The sequence below is a fragment of the Filicampus tigris genome, chromosome 15 (assembly GCF_054856515.1).
Source record: "Filicampus tigris isolate MCC_2025a chromosome 15, RoL_Ftig_1.0, whole genome shotgun sequence".
Lineage (NCBI taxonomy): Eukaryota > Metazoa > Chordata > Actinopteri > Syngnathiformes > Syngnathidae > Filicampus > Filicampus tigris.
In genome coordinates, this window is record NC_141231.1 from 6,479,245 (window position 1) to 6,496,681 (window position 17,437).

Consider the following 17,437-nt stretch of genomic DNA (forward strand, 5'->3'; position numbering starts at 1 on the left):
GGCAACGCAGGGCTACTGGCAAGCTGTTGCGTATATATTCGCCATGTTTTCTTCAAATCTCTCTGAGGGTGCTTATTAAAGTGCATGTTGCAGGTTATGCTACTATTCAAGATCACCATTCCATGTGTGGCTCCAGTCAAGTTAAGACCTGGGAAAAGCAAGACCACTTTGAGATTTGATTAAATTAACGGGATGGCGCTATATCGCCAAGGAAGTGAGCCTATAATCTTAAAGTCTTCCTTTCTCACCAACTCCAGTAAAATGACGACCAAGCATATAAATTTATGTAGTGTTCCAGCAACCCATAAAGAAGGTGCAATGCCAGATTACACTGCTAAGGGTGTCGCTACCTGATCCCATTTCTGTTTAATGTTCTCTACAGTTTATGCCGAAGTGCAAAGTAGATAATTTGTGACCTGTGTAAAAATAAGGAAAACTCTAGCACTTGGGATAGAATCCTGGTAAGAGAAATAAAATAGAATATCATACAAAACTAAGGTAATTATGTTATTGAGCATCTGCCAGAGCCGTACTCCAGATAAAAATGGTCACCTTACCCTCACCTACAGCATCCTCCATAAACAAGTCAGATGCTGTGGTTAGAACATGATATTTTGAAAAAAAAAACTCTTAAGATTTTGCCAGAGCATTACAGTTATTTTATATTCACTCACTGATAAGATTTGTAAGAGTAAGGTTTGAAATAATATCAAATAATTTCAAGTGCACATTAAAACCAATGGGAAAAATTCTTATTAGCCATCTGACATTAATTGAGACTCTGGGAGCCACGATCAAAAACTCTGGTGAGGTTCAGGTGCAGCAGAACATTGTAGTACAAGACAGATTATCAACCTACCAAGTATTGAGAGCAATTTCCACATTTTGTGTGGAACAGGCTTGCACATTTTTGTGCTTTACAACTTCATCTTACCATGCAACTGAAATGTTTTTTTATGTGCACTTCGAGTCAGGGGCGTCACCTTGTTCCAGACAAAAATGTCGGCCTTGATCCATAAAAATCCACATTTTTACCCTTTGGAGCTTCTGCCAACGGCAAAGAAGTTCAACGAGGTTTGTGTCGGTTCTCGGAAGATGCACACAGGGATATTACTCCTGAATTTAGTCTTTTAAATATTTCTTTCAGACTGGGCGTTAATGGCCAATCACCTGTGACTTTAGAAATATAAAAAAGCTCTGAATTATAAAAATAAAAATATATATATAATAGGCTGTCATTTCACTTTTACTGTTCATGCAGTCATCGGCTAGACTACTTGGCATTGAATACTAGCAGCACCATTGATTGGTCAGTTCTTTCACCGTGATTCTCTTCAGGGCCTGCGTTCTAAATGTAAAAACTCCTGACAGGCACCACAATCACTGTTCATAAAGTAATTCTTCATACACTCTATTTGTCCGTCATTAACTCATTCACTGCCATTGACGTATTTATTTGTCTTTTCACAGCCCAGCCATTCAATCCCAGGAATTTACTTATCTATATTTTAATTTTTTTTCAAACGTTAGGGTAAAAGCGGGTCTGAAATGTCTGGCAGTAAATGAGTTAATGACATAAACTTTCTTCAACTGGTCATCGTGCAGATATTGGAAAGATGTATGTCAATGATAACATGCATAGTGGGAACTAAAAAGTCCAGTCGGCATTTCATGACGTACGTCGACACGTATTTATCTCTTGTGCTGCCTTTATTATCTGTGTCTGATATTTAAAACCTTAATGTCTGCCATCTTAGTTCATGCAGGCATTAGCAAGTCGACTTGTCAGTAATGACAGCAACTGATTGGTCGCTTTTGTCAGCTGGACTAATGTAGATTGGTTAGTCACGTGTCAATCATTAGAACACCATGAAAACTAAAGCATTCAGACGGAATTTCATTACCTCCCTTGATACGTATTCATCCCTTGTCATGTGACTTACTGTATGTTTTTCTTTTAAGTCACACTTTCTTCCACTATGTAAACCTCCATACAGTCATTAGCTGCCATTTCGGTTTACTGCTCATACAGTTATTGGGCAGTGTAAATTACTGCTGGCAGCAATAAGAATTGGCAATTGACGTCAATCACTGATGATCAATTGCCAGTTTATGGTTTTCTTTCTAGTTAGGATTCAGTTAGGCCCATTCAAATAATTTATCTGTCCGGCATGTGTTGCGTTGTTGTATTTGAGGGTCAGATTTGCTTTAAATCATATTAAGTCGATTTTATACTGCAGTTAATTTCCCATACCCCTTACGCATCTACAGTTCTTGTCTTACATAATCCACCTGCACTTCAGCAGAGCAACTACTGTACTTCTCTATTTTTTGCAGTTAGGCGCCAAAATAAAAATAAATAAATAAAAGAAGAACAAGCTCATCACGGAGAAAGCTTTTGCAACATGGCAGCTGTCTTCCTGATCGAGGCAGCCAAGTAGAAGAAGTCTCAAAGGTGTGTGTGAAAGACACGCACACAGGCACACACTGAACGAACAGTTGTGTGCCTTTCGATGGCTTTTATTCAATACATGTTATATGTACCTTTTAATGTACCTTTCAGACTAGCAGCAGCTGCACTTGCCATGGCCAAGAACAGCAGCAAAAGGACGTTTGAAAAAAAAAAAAAGAGTAGGGGAGTGATGGACTCCCCTCCCTCCCTAGGGGTCGATGACATCAATAAGAAGCTAATAATCCTGCCTGGAGCTACCTCACTCGAGCAATCCACTGCAGTCCAGTCCTCCTCCTCCACATACATCTCACTCTGTACATCCCCGCAAGACCATGGCTATAGACTTAGGAGGGGTGGAATCGAGGGGCTTGGGGCGGTGGGGTTATGGTAGGTTAGGAAATGGAGAAAATGAAGACGTTTTTGCTCCTCTTCACATTTAGTTATCGATAAGGTCCACTAGAGATTGTCTGCTATTGACTGTGCGTTTCTTTAGGGCTGCGGTGCTTGGTGTGGGAGGCACACACTTTTCAGAGCTTTGTTGATGTATATGTCTGTATGCCATGTTTTGTTTGTTTTGGATGTTTTTAGGTGATGTGATTAGATGCCTGATTAGTGAATGCATAAACTAGTTGTAAATACACACAAACATACATGCACTGCGTGATAGCTGCAGCTATGCAAAGATGAATGCAGAATTGAGCAAAAATGGGGTAAACTAATGTCAACATGACGTCAAAACCTGCACCCCTCCTCCACACACTCCTTTCTCCTTAATTATCTTATGTAAAAGCAATCTCCTACGATTGACTTTCACGGTCCAAACATTTGGCCATTATGCTGATACTTTATTACATATGGCTGTCAATGCTTGTTTAGACATACACAAACACCCACACCCACACACACACGCTACACAGGTATTGAGACAGTGACTTGCTCACAAAGAGAGACAACCATGATGTCATCTTTTTTATGGCCGCTGTATTACTGGGCGCGTTTACAAAAGATTAACCATCCAATGCCCCCTAGAGGTGATGAGTTGAAACTGCCCCACTAAATGCCTCGAGATACATTGTCAATGATGAGCATAAAATACAAGGTCCATTAAACTACTGAACTCAACTGTACAACTAGTACGGTATTACAGTGATAGAGAAAAACTGCATTACAGAGATTTCAGTCAACCACATGCATAATTAAAAATATTTTAGAGAGAGTCTCAAAAGCCTTCGCGGGCCCACAGTTGACAAAGATTAGCGACATCCCCTGATCTAAACCCGCCAACCAAACAAGGGAAAAACTCCAAACCCCATTGTGGGGAAAAAAGAATAAACCTTGGGAACAGACTGCAGATGGAGGTATCCCCCTTCTGGGATGACAAGGCTGCCATGGATCTAGAATAGGCCACATTTCTCACAGGATACGGTGCTATACAATGTTAGCTATAAATGCATGAGAGTCCATAATGAGATGAAGCGTCGTGAATAGATGCCTTCACGAAAGTGGTTCTTCCTCTGGCCCTGGCCTGGTCAGTTGATGCATAATCTTTCACAACAACACCTCCAGGGAAGTGGTCCACCTCAGATCTTGTCCTGGTTAGTGAATGCATAACCCAAACAGCAACAGCTTCACATTCAGCCACCTAGCCCCATCTCCAAACAGGAGAGGAGGGGGAGAGAGGAGAAGTGTCAGTAAAACAGGATTACATGTTATTTAACTAGATGGCAGTGTGTAAACATTATTTTTAATACAAATTGTAACAATTCTACTGAAGCATCCACTTTAATTTCTGCAGGTAGGGCATTGTAAAATACTGGAACACAAAAAGAAAATGCTCTAGAACCTGCTGACTTCTTTTTAGCTCTCAGATCATCAAAAAACAGTGTGTTCTGACGTTTCCGGGAGGAGCATACTGTACAGTACTACTAAGTCAGCAAGAGAGCACGGTGCTAAATCATGCAATATTTTAAGAGAAAGTAATAAACTTTCAAATCAATCAAGTTGGCCAGTATATGAGTGATATGATCAAACTTTCTTGTTCTTGTCAAGAGGCTTGCTGCAGCATTTTGTACTAACTGCAGGCTTTTAATATGACATGGGAAGACCACAAAACAGTGTGCTACAATAGACAAGGCGTAACAAACATAACAAATGCATGAAGTAAGATTTCTGTGTCACTAGTGGATAGAGTGGACCATCATTTAGCGATATTGCGGAGGTGAAAAAAAAATACAGTTCCGGTAATTTTCTTAATGTGCATTTGAAAGGAGAGATTTGAGTCAAATATAACACCTGGATATTTTGCTTAGTCACTCTGGGTTAATGTTACCTTTATAACAACTCAAAGTGGTGTCCTTAAACACGTACCTGTATCTAACAGGGCCAATACAACATCTCCGTTTTATCAGGTTTAAAAAGCAAAAAGTTATAGGATATACATTATTTAATTTAAATGAGACACACCTGAAATTACAGCAATCACGTGGGTTAGTATTAAAGACATATATCGCTGGGTATCGTCGGCACAACAGTGAAAAGCTAATGCGATATTTGCGTATGACATTGCCAAGCGGCTGCATATACTGTGATTATTGAACAGTAGAAGGCCAAGTACTGATCCCTGCGGTACACCGTAGGTGACATTATAATACTCAGAGGTCACATTGCCATGGATTACATGGTGCATCCTCTTTGAGAGATAAGATCTAAACCAAGAAAGTACTCGACCTCTAATACCAAGACATATGTACTGTACATGTTTGGAGATGATCTATTAGTACAATGTTATCAAAGGCAGCGCTGAGGTAGAGTATTAATAGTCTTGATGAAGTGTCTGTAGCTAGTAAAGGTTCATAAGTCACTTTTGTCAGGGCCGTCTCATTAGAGTGAGACGCCCTGAATCTGGAAAAAGTTCGAAATAGATTGCTGTAGAGTCCATGTGACCACTAAGGTATTGTTGTTTATTTTTTTCAAGAATTTGCAAGATGAATAGGACATTGAAGGGCCAGGTGGTGCACGAGTCCATACTTACGTTTATTTGGCTGGAGCTCTGGAAGCGAAGGAAGTAGGAAAGCAGAACAGCTGAAGATCCTCGTTGGTGTCCGAGCAGGGGTGTGGCCGAAGCTAGCAATTTAACTTTAAAATCAACACTTGACCGCTCTCAAAAATTCTAATTAGTCCAAAAAAAACCTAAAAAACAAAGGTAAAAGTAAAGCGTAGAACGTCTTTTTTTACACGATGGACCGCTTTCACGTAAAGACATATTTGGACAAACATCCAAAGCCACAATGATACTGAGCTGTCCGTGAAGCCCGCTGTCTCCTCATCAGTGTGTTCGGCCACCACCTCAGGTGGTGCTTCTCGTATTACATATGTTGGACTGCAGTCGCCAGTCAGGCCAGCCAAGTCAATCCAGCCGGCACATCAATTGTTCATACTATGCATTATGCTAGCTACATAAAAACCTAACAAGTAATAATGTAAATGGACATCAGTGCATTAATATGCTTTTATTTTGAGGTTGGCGCTCAGAAGCAGTCGTAGCAATTCACTTGATTTGACTTTGACCACAGCCATGTTGGCAGCTGCAATATGCTTGGTACACAAATGTCTACCAATCCAATCTGGAGTGCACATGAATATGTTCAGTGTGCATGTGCAGCTGCGCACCACTTACTTACAGCATGATTAACGGGTTGGCATGAATAATAAAAAACAAAACAACAACAACAAAAATGATTGAAAAATGATTCCCCTGGGATCTAGTACAAGTTGTGTCAAGCACTTGGTTTAGAAGGAGTTTACTTGGGAACTACGTGGGGTGGGGGGTTGCAGTTTCAGTTTCACCGTACTGCATGTACTAAAATATGCAACGAAAGTTAGGACAGAAGACGTTGTTGGTTTCTGAGCATTGTGCAATACCATAATAACAACCATACTATGACACATTATAAGAGTCTCACCTCTTTGGTGATATTGTCCTGGACCAGGCTGTAAAGGGGCACTATGCGGCTGACTTCCAACAGGACGGGGATGGGCGAGGGCGGCTCACCGCCCCTGCCACGGCCCCTTGCCACCATGCCTCCCGCCGTCCCGGCCTGGTGGTGGCACAAGTGACAGCTGAGTGGGCAGCTGCCCTTCTCCTCACAACGGATTTCCACACCACTGACTGCGTCGTCGGACAGCAGCTGGCTCTTCTGCAACGCTGTCAAGTAACTGATAAAGGGCACCGATTTCAGCTCATGACGCCCGCCGCCGCCACCAAGCCCTTGCTCTGTTGCCTCTGGAAGAGAAAAAAAAGAACAAGTACCGGTACAACAAACCGCTTATGGTCTACATCTGGATTGACTCTCTTGCTCAAGAACAACAATTTCTAAACCCACCCTGTCATCAGCTTGTTAAGGCTGGATAGCAGAAACAGGGGCTTTTCCACCACAGAGTCAATAAGAAATGTTTGATCTTCCCATCGGAAGTGGGGTGACGGGGAAACGAAACCATTCCAGAGGATGAGGAGGCAACATAGAGTATGTGTGTGGAATCAAGAGTGTCATTGTCACACTGTCAAATGCAACTGAATCAACAACCAACCAACCAACCAATCCAGAGACCCATAACATAATGTCGGTGGGTTTGATATGACAATATGGAAAATTACCTGTTCAGCCATCAAGCTTAAAAATTAAATAACCAAGAAAACAGGCATGGTAGACCCACGAGTGATTGCCAGCCAATCGCATGGCACATATACGCACACAACCATTTACACTCACTTTTTCACTAAGGACAATTTTTAGTCTTCAATAAACCTAACATGTATGTTTTTGAAATGGGGGAGGAAGCTGGAAAACCCACACAAGCGCAGGGAAAATATGTAGGCTCTACACAGGAAGACCAAAGCCCGGATTTGAACGTACATCCTCAGAACTGTGAGGCAGAAGTGCTCACCACTCATCCACAGTGCCAAGAGGTAACTTCTCAAATAGATTTTTTTTTAATGCTTTAAACTGAAGATGTGCAGCATTTTTATTCATCAATTAAAAAAATTTGCATGTCCTGTTGTCTGTGGCGGAGAGTCCATTCCCCATGTGTATTTGTTACACTGTATCTCACTGTTGTAGTTTTTTTTTTTGTTACCCTGTATATTTGATTGCTGTTGTATTTGAACACATGTTTTTTGAGATTCCGTTTAACACCTGCCTTCCTTCCCGAATCCTGGGTCCTCTTGTCTTGTTTTCCTGCGCACCAACAATACGAAACTCTCACAAGGTGGCAGCTTTCACTTCTTTCTAGCTTGTTTGTGCAAGCCAAAAGGCCCTGGAACAGGAGAATTGCGACTAAACCCTGATGCATCTTGGGAAGAGCACAAGGTTATCGTCATCAGCATCCTCATTCTCATTATGCATTTTTCTCACATAACCTTTGACACTCCTCTGCTTATGTGTGGTTGTCTTATGCAACATTTGTCTGTCGACGTGCAGGTAGACACACAGACAGAGACAAGAAGAATGGTGCCAATTTCCCCAGCCATTGATCTCGCACCAGCTTGTGAATTAAAATGTCGTTGTTGGTTGCAGTATAATTACTCATCTGGGACACAACCCCAGTGGGTGGCTGGGGTTGCGTTGCCTAGGGCAACAACGGCTGAGGTGACAAATAAGTTCCATAGCAATGTAACACAGATGTTGGGAGGTATGGATAATAATTTAAATGTTTGGATGTGTTGAATATTCCACGCATATACATACTATACTGTATGTAAGTCATTGTTGTGTCTTTATGATGGGTAATACATACAAATATATATATATATATATATATATATATATCCATCCATCCATTATCGATACCGCATATCCTCACAAGGGTCGCAGGGCGTGCTGGAGCCTTTATATATATATATATATATATATATATATATATATATATATATATATATATATATATATATATATATATATATATATATATATATATATATATATATATATATATATATATATATATATATATATATATATATATATATATATATATATATATATATATATATATATATATATATATGTGTACAATGTAGGGCGGCACGGTGGTCGACTGGTTAGCACGTCCGCCTCACAGTTCAGAGGTCGAGGTTCGATCCCGGCTCCGGCCTCCCTGTGTGGAGTTTGCATGTTCTCCCCGTGCCTGCGTGGGTTTTCTCCGGGCACTCCGGTTTCCTCCCACATTCCAAAAACATGCATGGTAAGTTGATTGGACTGTCTAAATTGCCCCTAGGTGTGATTGTGAGTGCGGATGTTTGTCTCTGTGTGCCCTGCGATTGGCTGGCAACCAGTTCAGGGTGTCCCCCGCCTACTGCCCAAAGACAGCTGGGATAGGCTCCAGCACGCCCGCGACCCTTGTGAGGAGAAGCGGTATGGATAATGAATGAATGAATGAATGTACAATGTAATCAAATTGCAATGTATGTCTCAAGCAAAATATCTAAGGTGTCATTTACCTTCATAATGAAGCATGTTAAAAAGCAAACGTTACTCAAGTACAACAAGAACATATATTACCATTTCATTTCTGCTGTTACGTTACTGTGCTACACAGTGCAGTGACGCCGTATGAGTCACTTCGATTAGAAGACTTATTCTGACACCCAGTGGCTATTCTCTGCAATCACTATGTCGGGTCAAAAACGATGACATCATTTCAGCGCTTTCTCAATGGTCTCTCCTCTGTCTCTCTCTGTCTCTTGTCTGTGTCTCTGTCTCTGTCTCTCTCGCTCACTCACTCATCCACTCACTCACTCCCTCCCTCCCTCCCTCCCTCACTCCCTCCCTCACTCACTCACTCACTCACGACATATATAAGAAAAAACGTGACTATTGCGAGTTACTACCTGCTAAGAAATTATTATTATTATTATTTTATCACAATAATAATATATCATCATTATAACTAAAATAAGCTTATAATTGTGGAATTCAACTTTTGAATAATAAATATATTATCATTTTTTTATGTCTGTATTTTATTTCATAATGTATGATCATTATATTATCCATCCATCAATCTTCTATCGTCTACTCAATATTCACTGGTAGGGTATCATAATTGCAGGATTATTATGTAATTAAATTAAAAATAAATAAAACTTGCATTACACCATAAAATGTATTAAAAACAACAAGAAAAACAAGCAATATAATAATAGAAATGTCCCATTTATTTAATGTCGTACCAAGTAAATTAATTAAAGGTAATAAAAAAATGGCGATTATGGAAAAGCTGGAAAACCTCCCCAAATACATATTTTTAATACTGATGCATGTTTTGTTTTTCTGTAAAAATTATATCAAATCAGACTACAGTACTCTTGCATGTTTTTCATTTAAATTAATATTAATTCTCGTGCATTTATTGTGTGTGTTTTGATGGCCGCCATTGCGTTGCCGTGCCCACTCAGCAGCAGCCAATCACCACAAACGCCTGCGTTCACGCACTTACGTAAACGCGTAACCTTGCGTACATGACGTCACCGCCACTGCAGTCTCTCCAGCGGACAGCCTTAGCAGAAACCGAAGCAAACACCTCCATCTCAACACGTCTTTACTTGCAACCAGACAGCTAGCAAATAAAGGTAATTTTATTTGCACAATGCCATGTTAGGAGGGCACATTTTATATGTACGGACATAAAATATTGCCATTTTGTTAACGGAATTACAGAGTCGATTGTTCTCGAGGGAGACGTTTCGCTCGTGTGGCCTGGCTTGTTATTAGCCAAATACTGTATTATGAAGGCTGCTAAATAATTGACTTTGATGCGTGAGCACTATGTTTGCACCTTTTCAGGCAACCGTTCCACATGTTTTCTCCCAGATATGGGCTTGGCACCTTCAATGTTGACAGAGGCCTTGTACGTTTGGACTCTCAATACAACTGTCATTTATCCAGTTTTGGATTGTGACTTCTGCGGCAAGCGCCCGCATAAACGGCATTTTTGCGCCCAAGTATTAGTCTAACCTGTTACCGTGTGAATGCTACAGAGACACCCATTCACAGCAAAGCACGTATTCTAAATCCTTTACTTTTCTCATGGTTTTGTGGTTCTTCTCAATATGTGCATTTCAGAAGTCGTGCCAAAGCGAAGGAAATGATTCGCATTTTCTAATTATTCTACTGCGGTCATATCTGAATGTTTATACAGTTGCTTCAGAGAAGACTGTGCCTCTGAATTATTGGACAGCAGTAACACAGCAATGTGGTAATGATGTCATGACATTGAGAGAAGAACTAAGTGACGTCCAATCGGAATGGAAACTATTTTGGGATGTTGTCCGGTTCATCTTGTGTTGATATTTCATTGCTAACCAACCACCAATAGCAATAACAAACACAGGGCGTCAGAAAGTTAATGCTACTGCGGCAAAAAAATGTCACATTATGTATTACATACCCGAAAACTTGAACGGACGAAAACTGGGCTGCCCAAGCATCAATTGTATATCTGGCTTGTCATCACTGGGTTCCTATCCCAGTTCACTGGGCAGGAGCTCGGGTACACCACATTCACATTCACACAGATAGACAATTTACAATATTAAACATAAGTATGCTTTTGGAATGTGTAAGGACATCGGTATACCAGTTGAAAACCCACACAAGAATGGGGGAGAACATGTTAAGTCTACACAGCCATGTTTTAATAGAAAGTTGAACCCGAAGCTCCTGACTGTGAGGCAGATGTGCTAACCATCATGCTGCCAAAACTGGACTTGGTTGTTCTCAGAAATTATTGTCAAAGAATTGGGCTGCGGATGGTGACCCAGTTTGAGAGTGAATATGTTTCCCTTTAAAATCAATCACCAGATTTGATTTTTTTTCCCAACATTGCATATATAATGCAAAAATAAAATAAACAACCTAACTGAGATTTCTACTGTGGTCGGTGTGAGAATTTATTTTGAGAAATGAACAATAGCCGCTACAACCATTTCCTGTTCGTGACATGCCAACGAGACCTTTATACCCTTAAAATCCAGAAATGCATCAAAACATACACATGAAGGTGTCGTAAGCCCAAGGAGGATGTCCAGGATTTTTTCGTGCAGTAATGGGGGACACAAATGATCACGGAAGCTCTGAAATAAGTGCCGGCAGTGAAAAAATGCTGCCGGACTTGTGGACTTAGAACCGGTGGAATGTGTTATGAACGTGCATATGGTTAAGATCTATGTTTGTAGACAATGACGATACCAACGACTTTGTAACAAAGTAGAGGATGGTAATTGCTGCTCAATATTTTAATATTAAAAATAGTGTTTCTCTTCCACTGACACTTTATTTTTAACATTTGTGATTGAAACAGTAAATAATAATAAAATCAGGCCTGTGTGAAAGCCACATGTCTAAGCTCTCAAATTCTTTTGGAAAACAATGTTCCAGCAACACTCTTCGTGTCACGGTAACCTATGAGGTTTTCTTTCTTTCAGGCAAAACGCCCTCATGGCAGCAGCATCTTACCCACTTGATCCAGATCTAATGAGGGAGGTCCTTGAATGTCCCATCTGCCTGGAGACCTTCAACGAGGACCAAATGAGACCCAAACTCCTCCAGTGTGGTCACACAGTGTGCCGCCATTGCCTGGAGAGGCTGTTGGCCAATACCATCAATGGTGTGCGCTGCCCTTTCTGCAGCAAGGTCTCGCGCATGAGCAACATCTCACAGTTGGCCGACAATCTCACAGTGCTCAAGATCCTTGACTGCGCGACGTCGTGCGGAGCGGCCGCCGCCGTCCTCATGTGCGGGTCCTGCTGCAGCCGCCTGCCGCGGCAGTACTGCCACGACTGCATCACCGTCCTTTGTGAGCTCTGTAAAGGCGAGGGCCACCTACACCGCGGACATTCCGTTCAGCCCATTCGGATGGCTGCCGAGCAACGTCGGAAAGAACTGGGCGGCAAACTGTCCACCCTGCGTGAGATTATGGGCGAAATCCAGAAGAAAAAGACAGCAATCGAAAACATTACCAAATCATTAAGAGCAAAGTACCGAGCGGTGCAGCAGGATTACACGGCGGCCGAGCTGCAACTTCAAGAGGAGCTGAGTCGCTCTCGGAGCACATTCACTGCGTCAATGGCAGAGGTACAAAAGCTCAATGGGCGGGTCCTTGAAGAGCAGACGTACCTCCTTAACATTGCGGAGGTGAAGGTGGTATCGTGCTGTGACTATCTGACCATGCGGGTGAGGCAGAGCGACATTAGCCTGCTCAGGGACGATGGAGGCGGGTGTGAGGACGAGGAGCTCAACCTCAGGAGCAGCTTGCCCACCGTGTTTCAGCTGCACGAGCCAGAGTTGATCCGAACGGAACACTCCAAACCGGCAGAAGTAGGGCAATTGACCACAAGCACGTACACAGTCAATACAGACAATTCGGAATGCGCTTTGGATATTGCACTCAAGGGTGACGCTGAGGGTCTAGATGGGGCTGTAGGCGGTGCAAAGGGGCCTTCGATGGATCTTTACCGAGATGTCGACATGGTTGCAGCGGTAGATGACAGTATAAGTAGCTCACCTTGCACCTTTAAGTCAAAGTCAATGGACGCAGGCGGGGAATCACAGGGAGGCGCATGTGCAGGCCCACCAGCGTGCCAGTTTGTGAAGAAGATGGGCTGCAAGGGAGCTCTTCCTGGTTCTTTCAATTTACCAGTTAGCATCTGCGTAACCCAGCAAGGCGAGGTCCTGGTGGCTGACCGTGGCAACTATCGAATCCAAATCTTCAACCGCAAAGGTTTCCAGCGTGAAATCCGCCGAAACGCCAGCAGTATTGACAACTTTGTCCTTAGCTTCCTTGGTGCTGACCTGCCAAACCTCATGCCCTTGTCCATTGCCGTTACGCCTCAGGGCCTTATCGGCATCACTGACAACTACGACAACTCCGTCAAAGTGTACACCATGGATGGGCAGTGTGTGGCCTGCCACAAAAGCCAGCTCATCAAGCCCTGGGGCATCGCCGCAATGCCCTCGGGCCAGTTCGTGGTGTCGGATGTGGAGGGCGGCAAGCTGTGGTGCCTTGCCGTCGACCGCAACCTCGGCGTGGTGAGCTACAGCCGGCTGTGCTCAGCGGTGCGGCCCAAGTTTGTGACGTGCGATGACGCCGGAACCGTCTACTTCACTCAAGGCCTGGCTCTCAACTTCGAGAAACGCCACAACGAGCCCCACCTGGAGGGCGGCTTCTCGATTGGCTCGGTGGGCACCGACGGCCAGCTCGGCAAGCAGCTCAGCCATTTTTTCTCTGAGTCGGAGGACTTCTGCTGCATCACTGGCATGTGCGTTGACGCCAACGGGGATCTGCTGGTGACGGACAGTGGCAGGAAGGAAATCTTGCAGTTTCCCAAAGAAGGGGGTTTTAAAATTCTCATCCAGGAAGGACTGAACTGCCCTGTCGGCGTGGCCACCACACCCAAAGGGCAGCTATTGGTGCTGGACTGCTGGGACCACTGTGTCAAAGTCTATACATACATTCAAAGAAGGCACTCATCCACTTCCTAGAGCCGTCGACCGCACACAGTGTGGAAGGAAGCGCCGGTACGTTTTGTGAGGCGTTTGTAAAAGGTGCACGCAGAATAATTATTTTTATTTAGTTTTAACTTATTCCCACAACAGTTTGTATTGGCCAACATAATTTAAAATTGTGTCACCTCTAAGTAACACTACCAAGGCGACGGCGTCTTGAGTATTAATGATCTCGCAATAAGCTTTATATTTAAGAATACACGCACATGCTGTCTCATACAAATAAGAGTCTCCCTCTCATTGGTTTAGATGTGCAATACATGAACAGTGGAGATTTAACCGCATCCTCACATGAAATAGCATAAACCTCTGGGCTGTGAGCCTATGAAGCACTTTATTGTGGACTCATTGTTTTAATTGCATGTTGACAGCTTTAAAGTTTATTGTGCAGTTAACTAATAAGTCAATGACCTTGGTAAACTGCATTCAGTAACATTCAGGGAGCATGCACATTGCACATAGTATATTCTGTTACACGCACTGTGGCTTGTTTGTGGGAAAAAAAAAAGTTGTGGAATATTATACTAGTCAGTGTGGTTTTGTGTTTTTTTTTATTCATACCGGCATTGTCAAGTGTGGAAAAAAAAATGTAATTGATATGTAACTGTTAAACTTATGTACTTTTTGCTAAGCCTAATCAAAGTGATTGAAGTGAGGCTGTAAAATGTCAAAACTGACCTTAAGTCCAGTGATGGGCACACAAACAGGAGCTTGGAAAATTCTGAGAGAAATTGATTACATTAATACGAAATGTATTTTTGTTTCCCTATAGCCATTAAAGGGAATTTGGTCACATGTATATTAAATTTGTGGGGAAAACATCACTAAGGCTGAACGATTTAGCTTTTTTTTTTTTCTAATTGAAATTGCGATATGTGATCACGTGATTGCCAAAGCATTTTTTTTTCAGCACTCCTGATTGACACAGAATCTGTTGTATCAACAATTATCTCATGTCCCTCCTCTCTTACAAAGCCCACCAATATGAAGTGGCATGAACGAAGTTCATCTCTTTTAACCGCACCGAATGGATGGATTTTTGGTGCTTCGCTCCGCGTCCCACCGCTCCAAAGGCATCATCTGCGCTGCCCCGCACACAACCGTGCCCGTCCGCGCAAACTACATTGGATTCAATTCAAATGCACCGCCAGAAACACTCGCAATGGATTTATTGTGAATGCAGCATACGCCAGTGATTCTCAACCAGTGTGCCGTGGCACATTAGTGTGCCTTAAGGGATCATCAGGTGTGCCGTGGGAAATTAATCAACGTGAATTATTTTGACAAAAAACAAATTAAAAAACAGTTTTTAATTTATTTATGCCAACCGCGTATAGTAACAGGCAAAACAATAACATGTTCTTCCACTAGATGACCGAAGGTACATAATGACCCCCCTTGGCCACTTTTTGTGAATCATAATTGTTAAGTGGTGTGCTGTGAGTTTTTTTTCCCAATGTTAAATATGTGCCTTGGCTTAATAAAGGTTGAGAAACACTGGCCTAAACATACAACACTGAGCAAGAGAGAGCAGAAGAAACCAAAGCTAATCGCTAAGCTAATGTTGTGTCCCCAAATACCATTACCAGAAAAAATGCTTCGCTCTGAAGTACATGTTTCAAATAAGTTTGGAACTGTTTGAAGTGAAAAGCAACCAGCTATGAACAGCAAATAAGCAGGTCAATTAATAAGTGTCTGAAATAAAAATAGTAGTACAGCGACACAGTAAGCACACCCTCCAAAAACACAGAAACTATTCAGTTACGTCACCCAGGACAAAGCTGAGCTCTGTACTGTATTTGCATTTGTTTGCTCTATTTTGACCCCTAGAGTGCTGAGTTATGAGATGTACACAATGATAGGTCTCAAAATATAGCTATATATTTTTAATACATTTTCCTTTGCTATGGGATTATAGTTATTTTGTAAATGTATTTCATTGAATAAAAGAAAAAACAGGCATGTTCACATGTAATGAAACCAAACTGAAACGAATAATTCTGATTCTTCTCAAGAATATTGACTTTAAAATTATAATTTTAAAATAACTTGATACTTCCATTAGAAATTTTAAAATTAAGTTTGTATAGGTACTATTACGTTCAGTTAACACCATAATATGAATTTTCGGCCATATTGCTTAGCACTCAGTATCCAGGTGAACCAAATTAGTCCGTGACAAAAATATGAAATACAGTTTACATACGACCTATTTACAATGAACATGTAAATAAGTCCAACATTTAGAAAACCTTTGCTTAAAAAAAGTTCAATATTTTTTCACATAGTATTACACATAATTACATATTTTTACATGCATGACAGCAAACAGTACTTCTTGCTTTAAAGGGAGGTCAACGCAAACTTTTTTTTTTTCAAAAATATGTTCTATGCAAACCCACTAGTTGAAACAGGGCATTCTGATAAATATTGCATTTGTGAAATAAGTGTTAAATCACTAATTTTTAGCCATATCTTGGGATCTCTTGTCTTCTGTCGACTGAAGATGACATCACAACCGCTCACAACGACCAATCACGGCTCAGATTCAGAAAACAGGTCAGCCGTGATTGGTCGTTGTGAGCAGTTGTGATGTCATCTTCAGTCGACAGAAGACAAAATGGCCGCCCCCAGAGATGGCTAAAAACGACTGCATTTTGCTGCTTAACTTGTATGCCACAAACGCTAAATTAATCAGAATGCCGTATTTCAACTAGTGGGCCTGCTGGAAACATAAGCTTGAAAAAAAACGTGTTTGGGTTGACTTTGACTTATTTAAAAAAAATAAAAATAAAACCTTGAAAATGGACTGCCTCCCTCACACAGCTTCTTTACTGTCCTAATGTTTTGTATGATGTCATAATTGTAAATTTTACTGCACATAGTGAATATTACCCTAAAGCTTGATTTAAAAAAAACAAACAAATAAAGCATTGTGAATTGACTCCAGATTGCAATATGTTCTTAAAAAAAAACACAATTCAATATTTGCCTGAAATCGTTCAGCCCTAATTGCAACTGTCCAGTCTTGAGAATTAAGAATTATTTTGTATGACCAGTTGAAGAAGAAAATGTGATATTCCTGAAGTGCATCCCAGCCAAAATTGCTGGAAAATAGTTTGGTTTGAACATTAATCTTTTTGTATGATTTTTTACTCAAGTCTTTGAGAACCTCAATATCTGTGCTAAAAATGGTTAATGTGCAAGCGACAGCGAGCAAAAAAATAATATTTTGTGTCTTGAGCGACCATGTGTACATCCCATGCTCCTCTTGGTGTTTAGGTCATGTGTGTTATCATAAATGGTATCTACTAATACAACAACAACAAAAAAGAGACCGATAACATAAATATTCAGACGCAAGGTTTCTGATTATTCCATTTCCTACAAAAAAAAATCACAGGGCATAGGCATCATTTAGACC

At 41.4% G+C, this 17,437-nt stretch overlaps 2 protein-coding genes across 4 annotated transcripts in view; one reads left to right on the forward strand and one right to left on the reverse strand.

Annotated features, from left to right (window-relative positions):
- Positions 1-17,437, reverse strand: part of astn2 (astrotactin 2) — a 264,845-nt gene that overhangs the window by 51,114 nt on the left and 196,294 nt on the right. For all 3 annotated transcript variants that reach the window (XM_086053042.1, XM_086053041.1, XM_086053043.1), the window contains exon 17: positions 6,415-6,734. In XM_086053042.1, the coding sequence (XP_085909168.1) occupies positions 6,415-6,734 (320 nt within the window). The remainder of the gene's footprint in view (positions 1-6,414; positions 6,735-17,437) is intronic.
- On the forward strand, positions 9,968-15,513 carry trim32 (tripartite motif containing 32). The gene is made up of 2 exons (XM_086053044.1): positions 9,968-10,079; positions 11,934-15,513. Exon 2 carries the CDS (start codon positions 11,947-11,949, stop codon positions 13,987-13,989), a length of 2,043 nt encoding a protein of 680 aa, XP_085909170.1. The 5' UTR covers positions 9,968-10,079; positions 11,934-11,946; the 3' UTR covers positions 13,990-15,513.

Coding starts and splice junctions, on each gene's coding strand:
- trim32 (XM_086053044.1), top strand. CDS start 11,947: ATGGCAGCAGCATCTTACCCACTTGATCCAGATCTAATGAGGGAGGTC.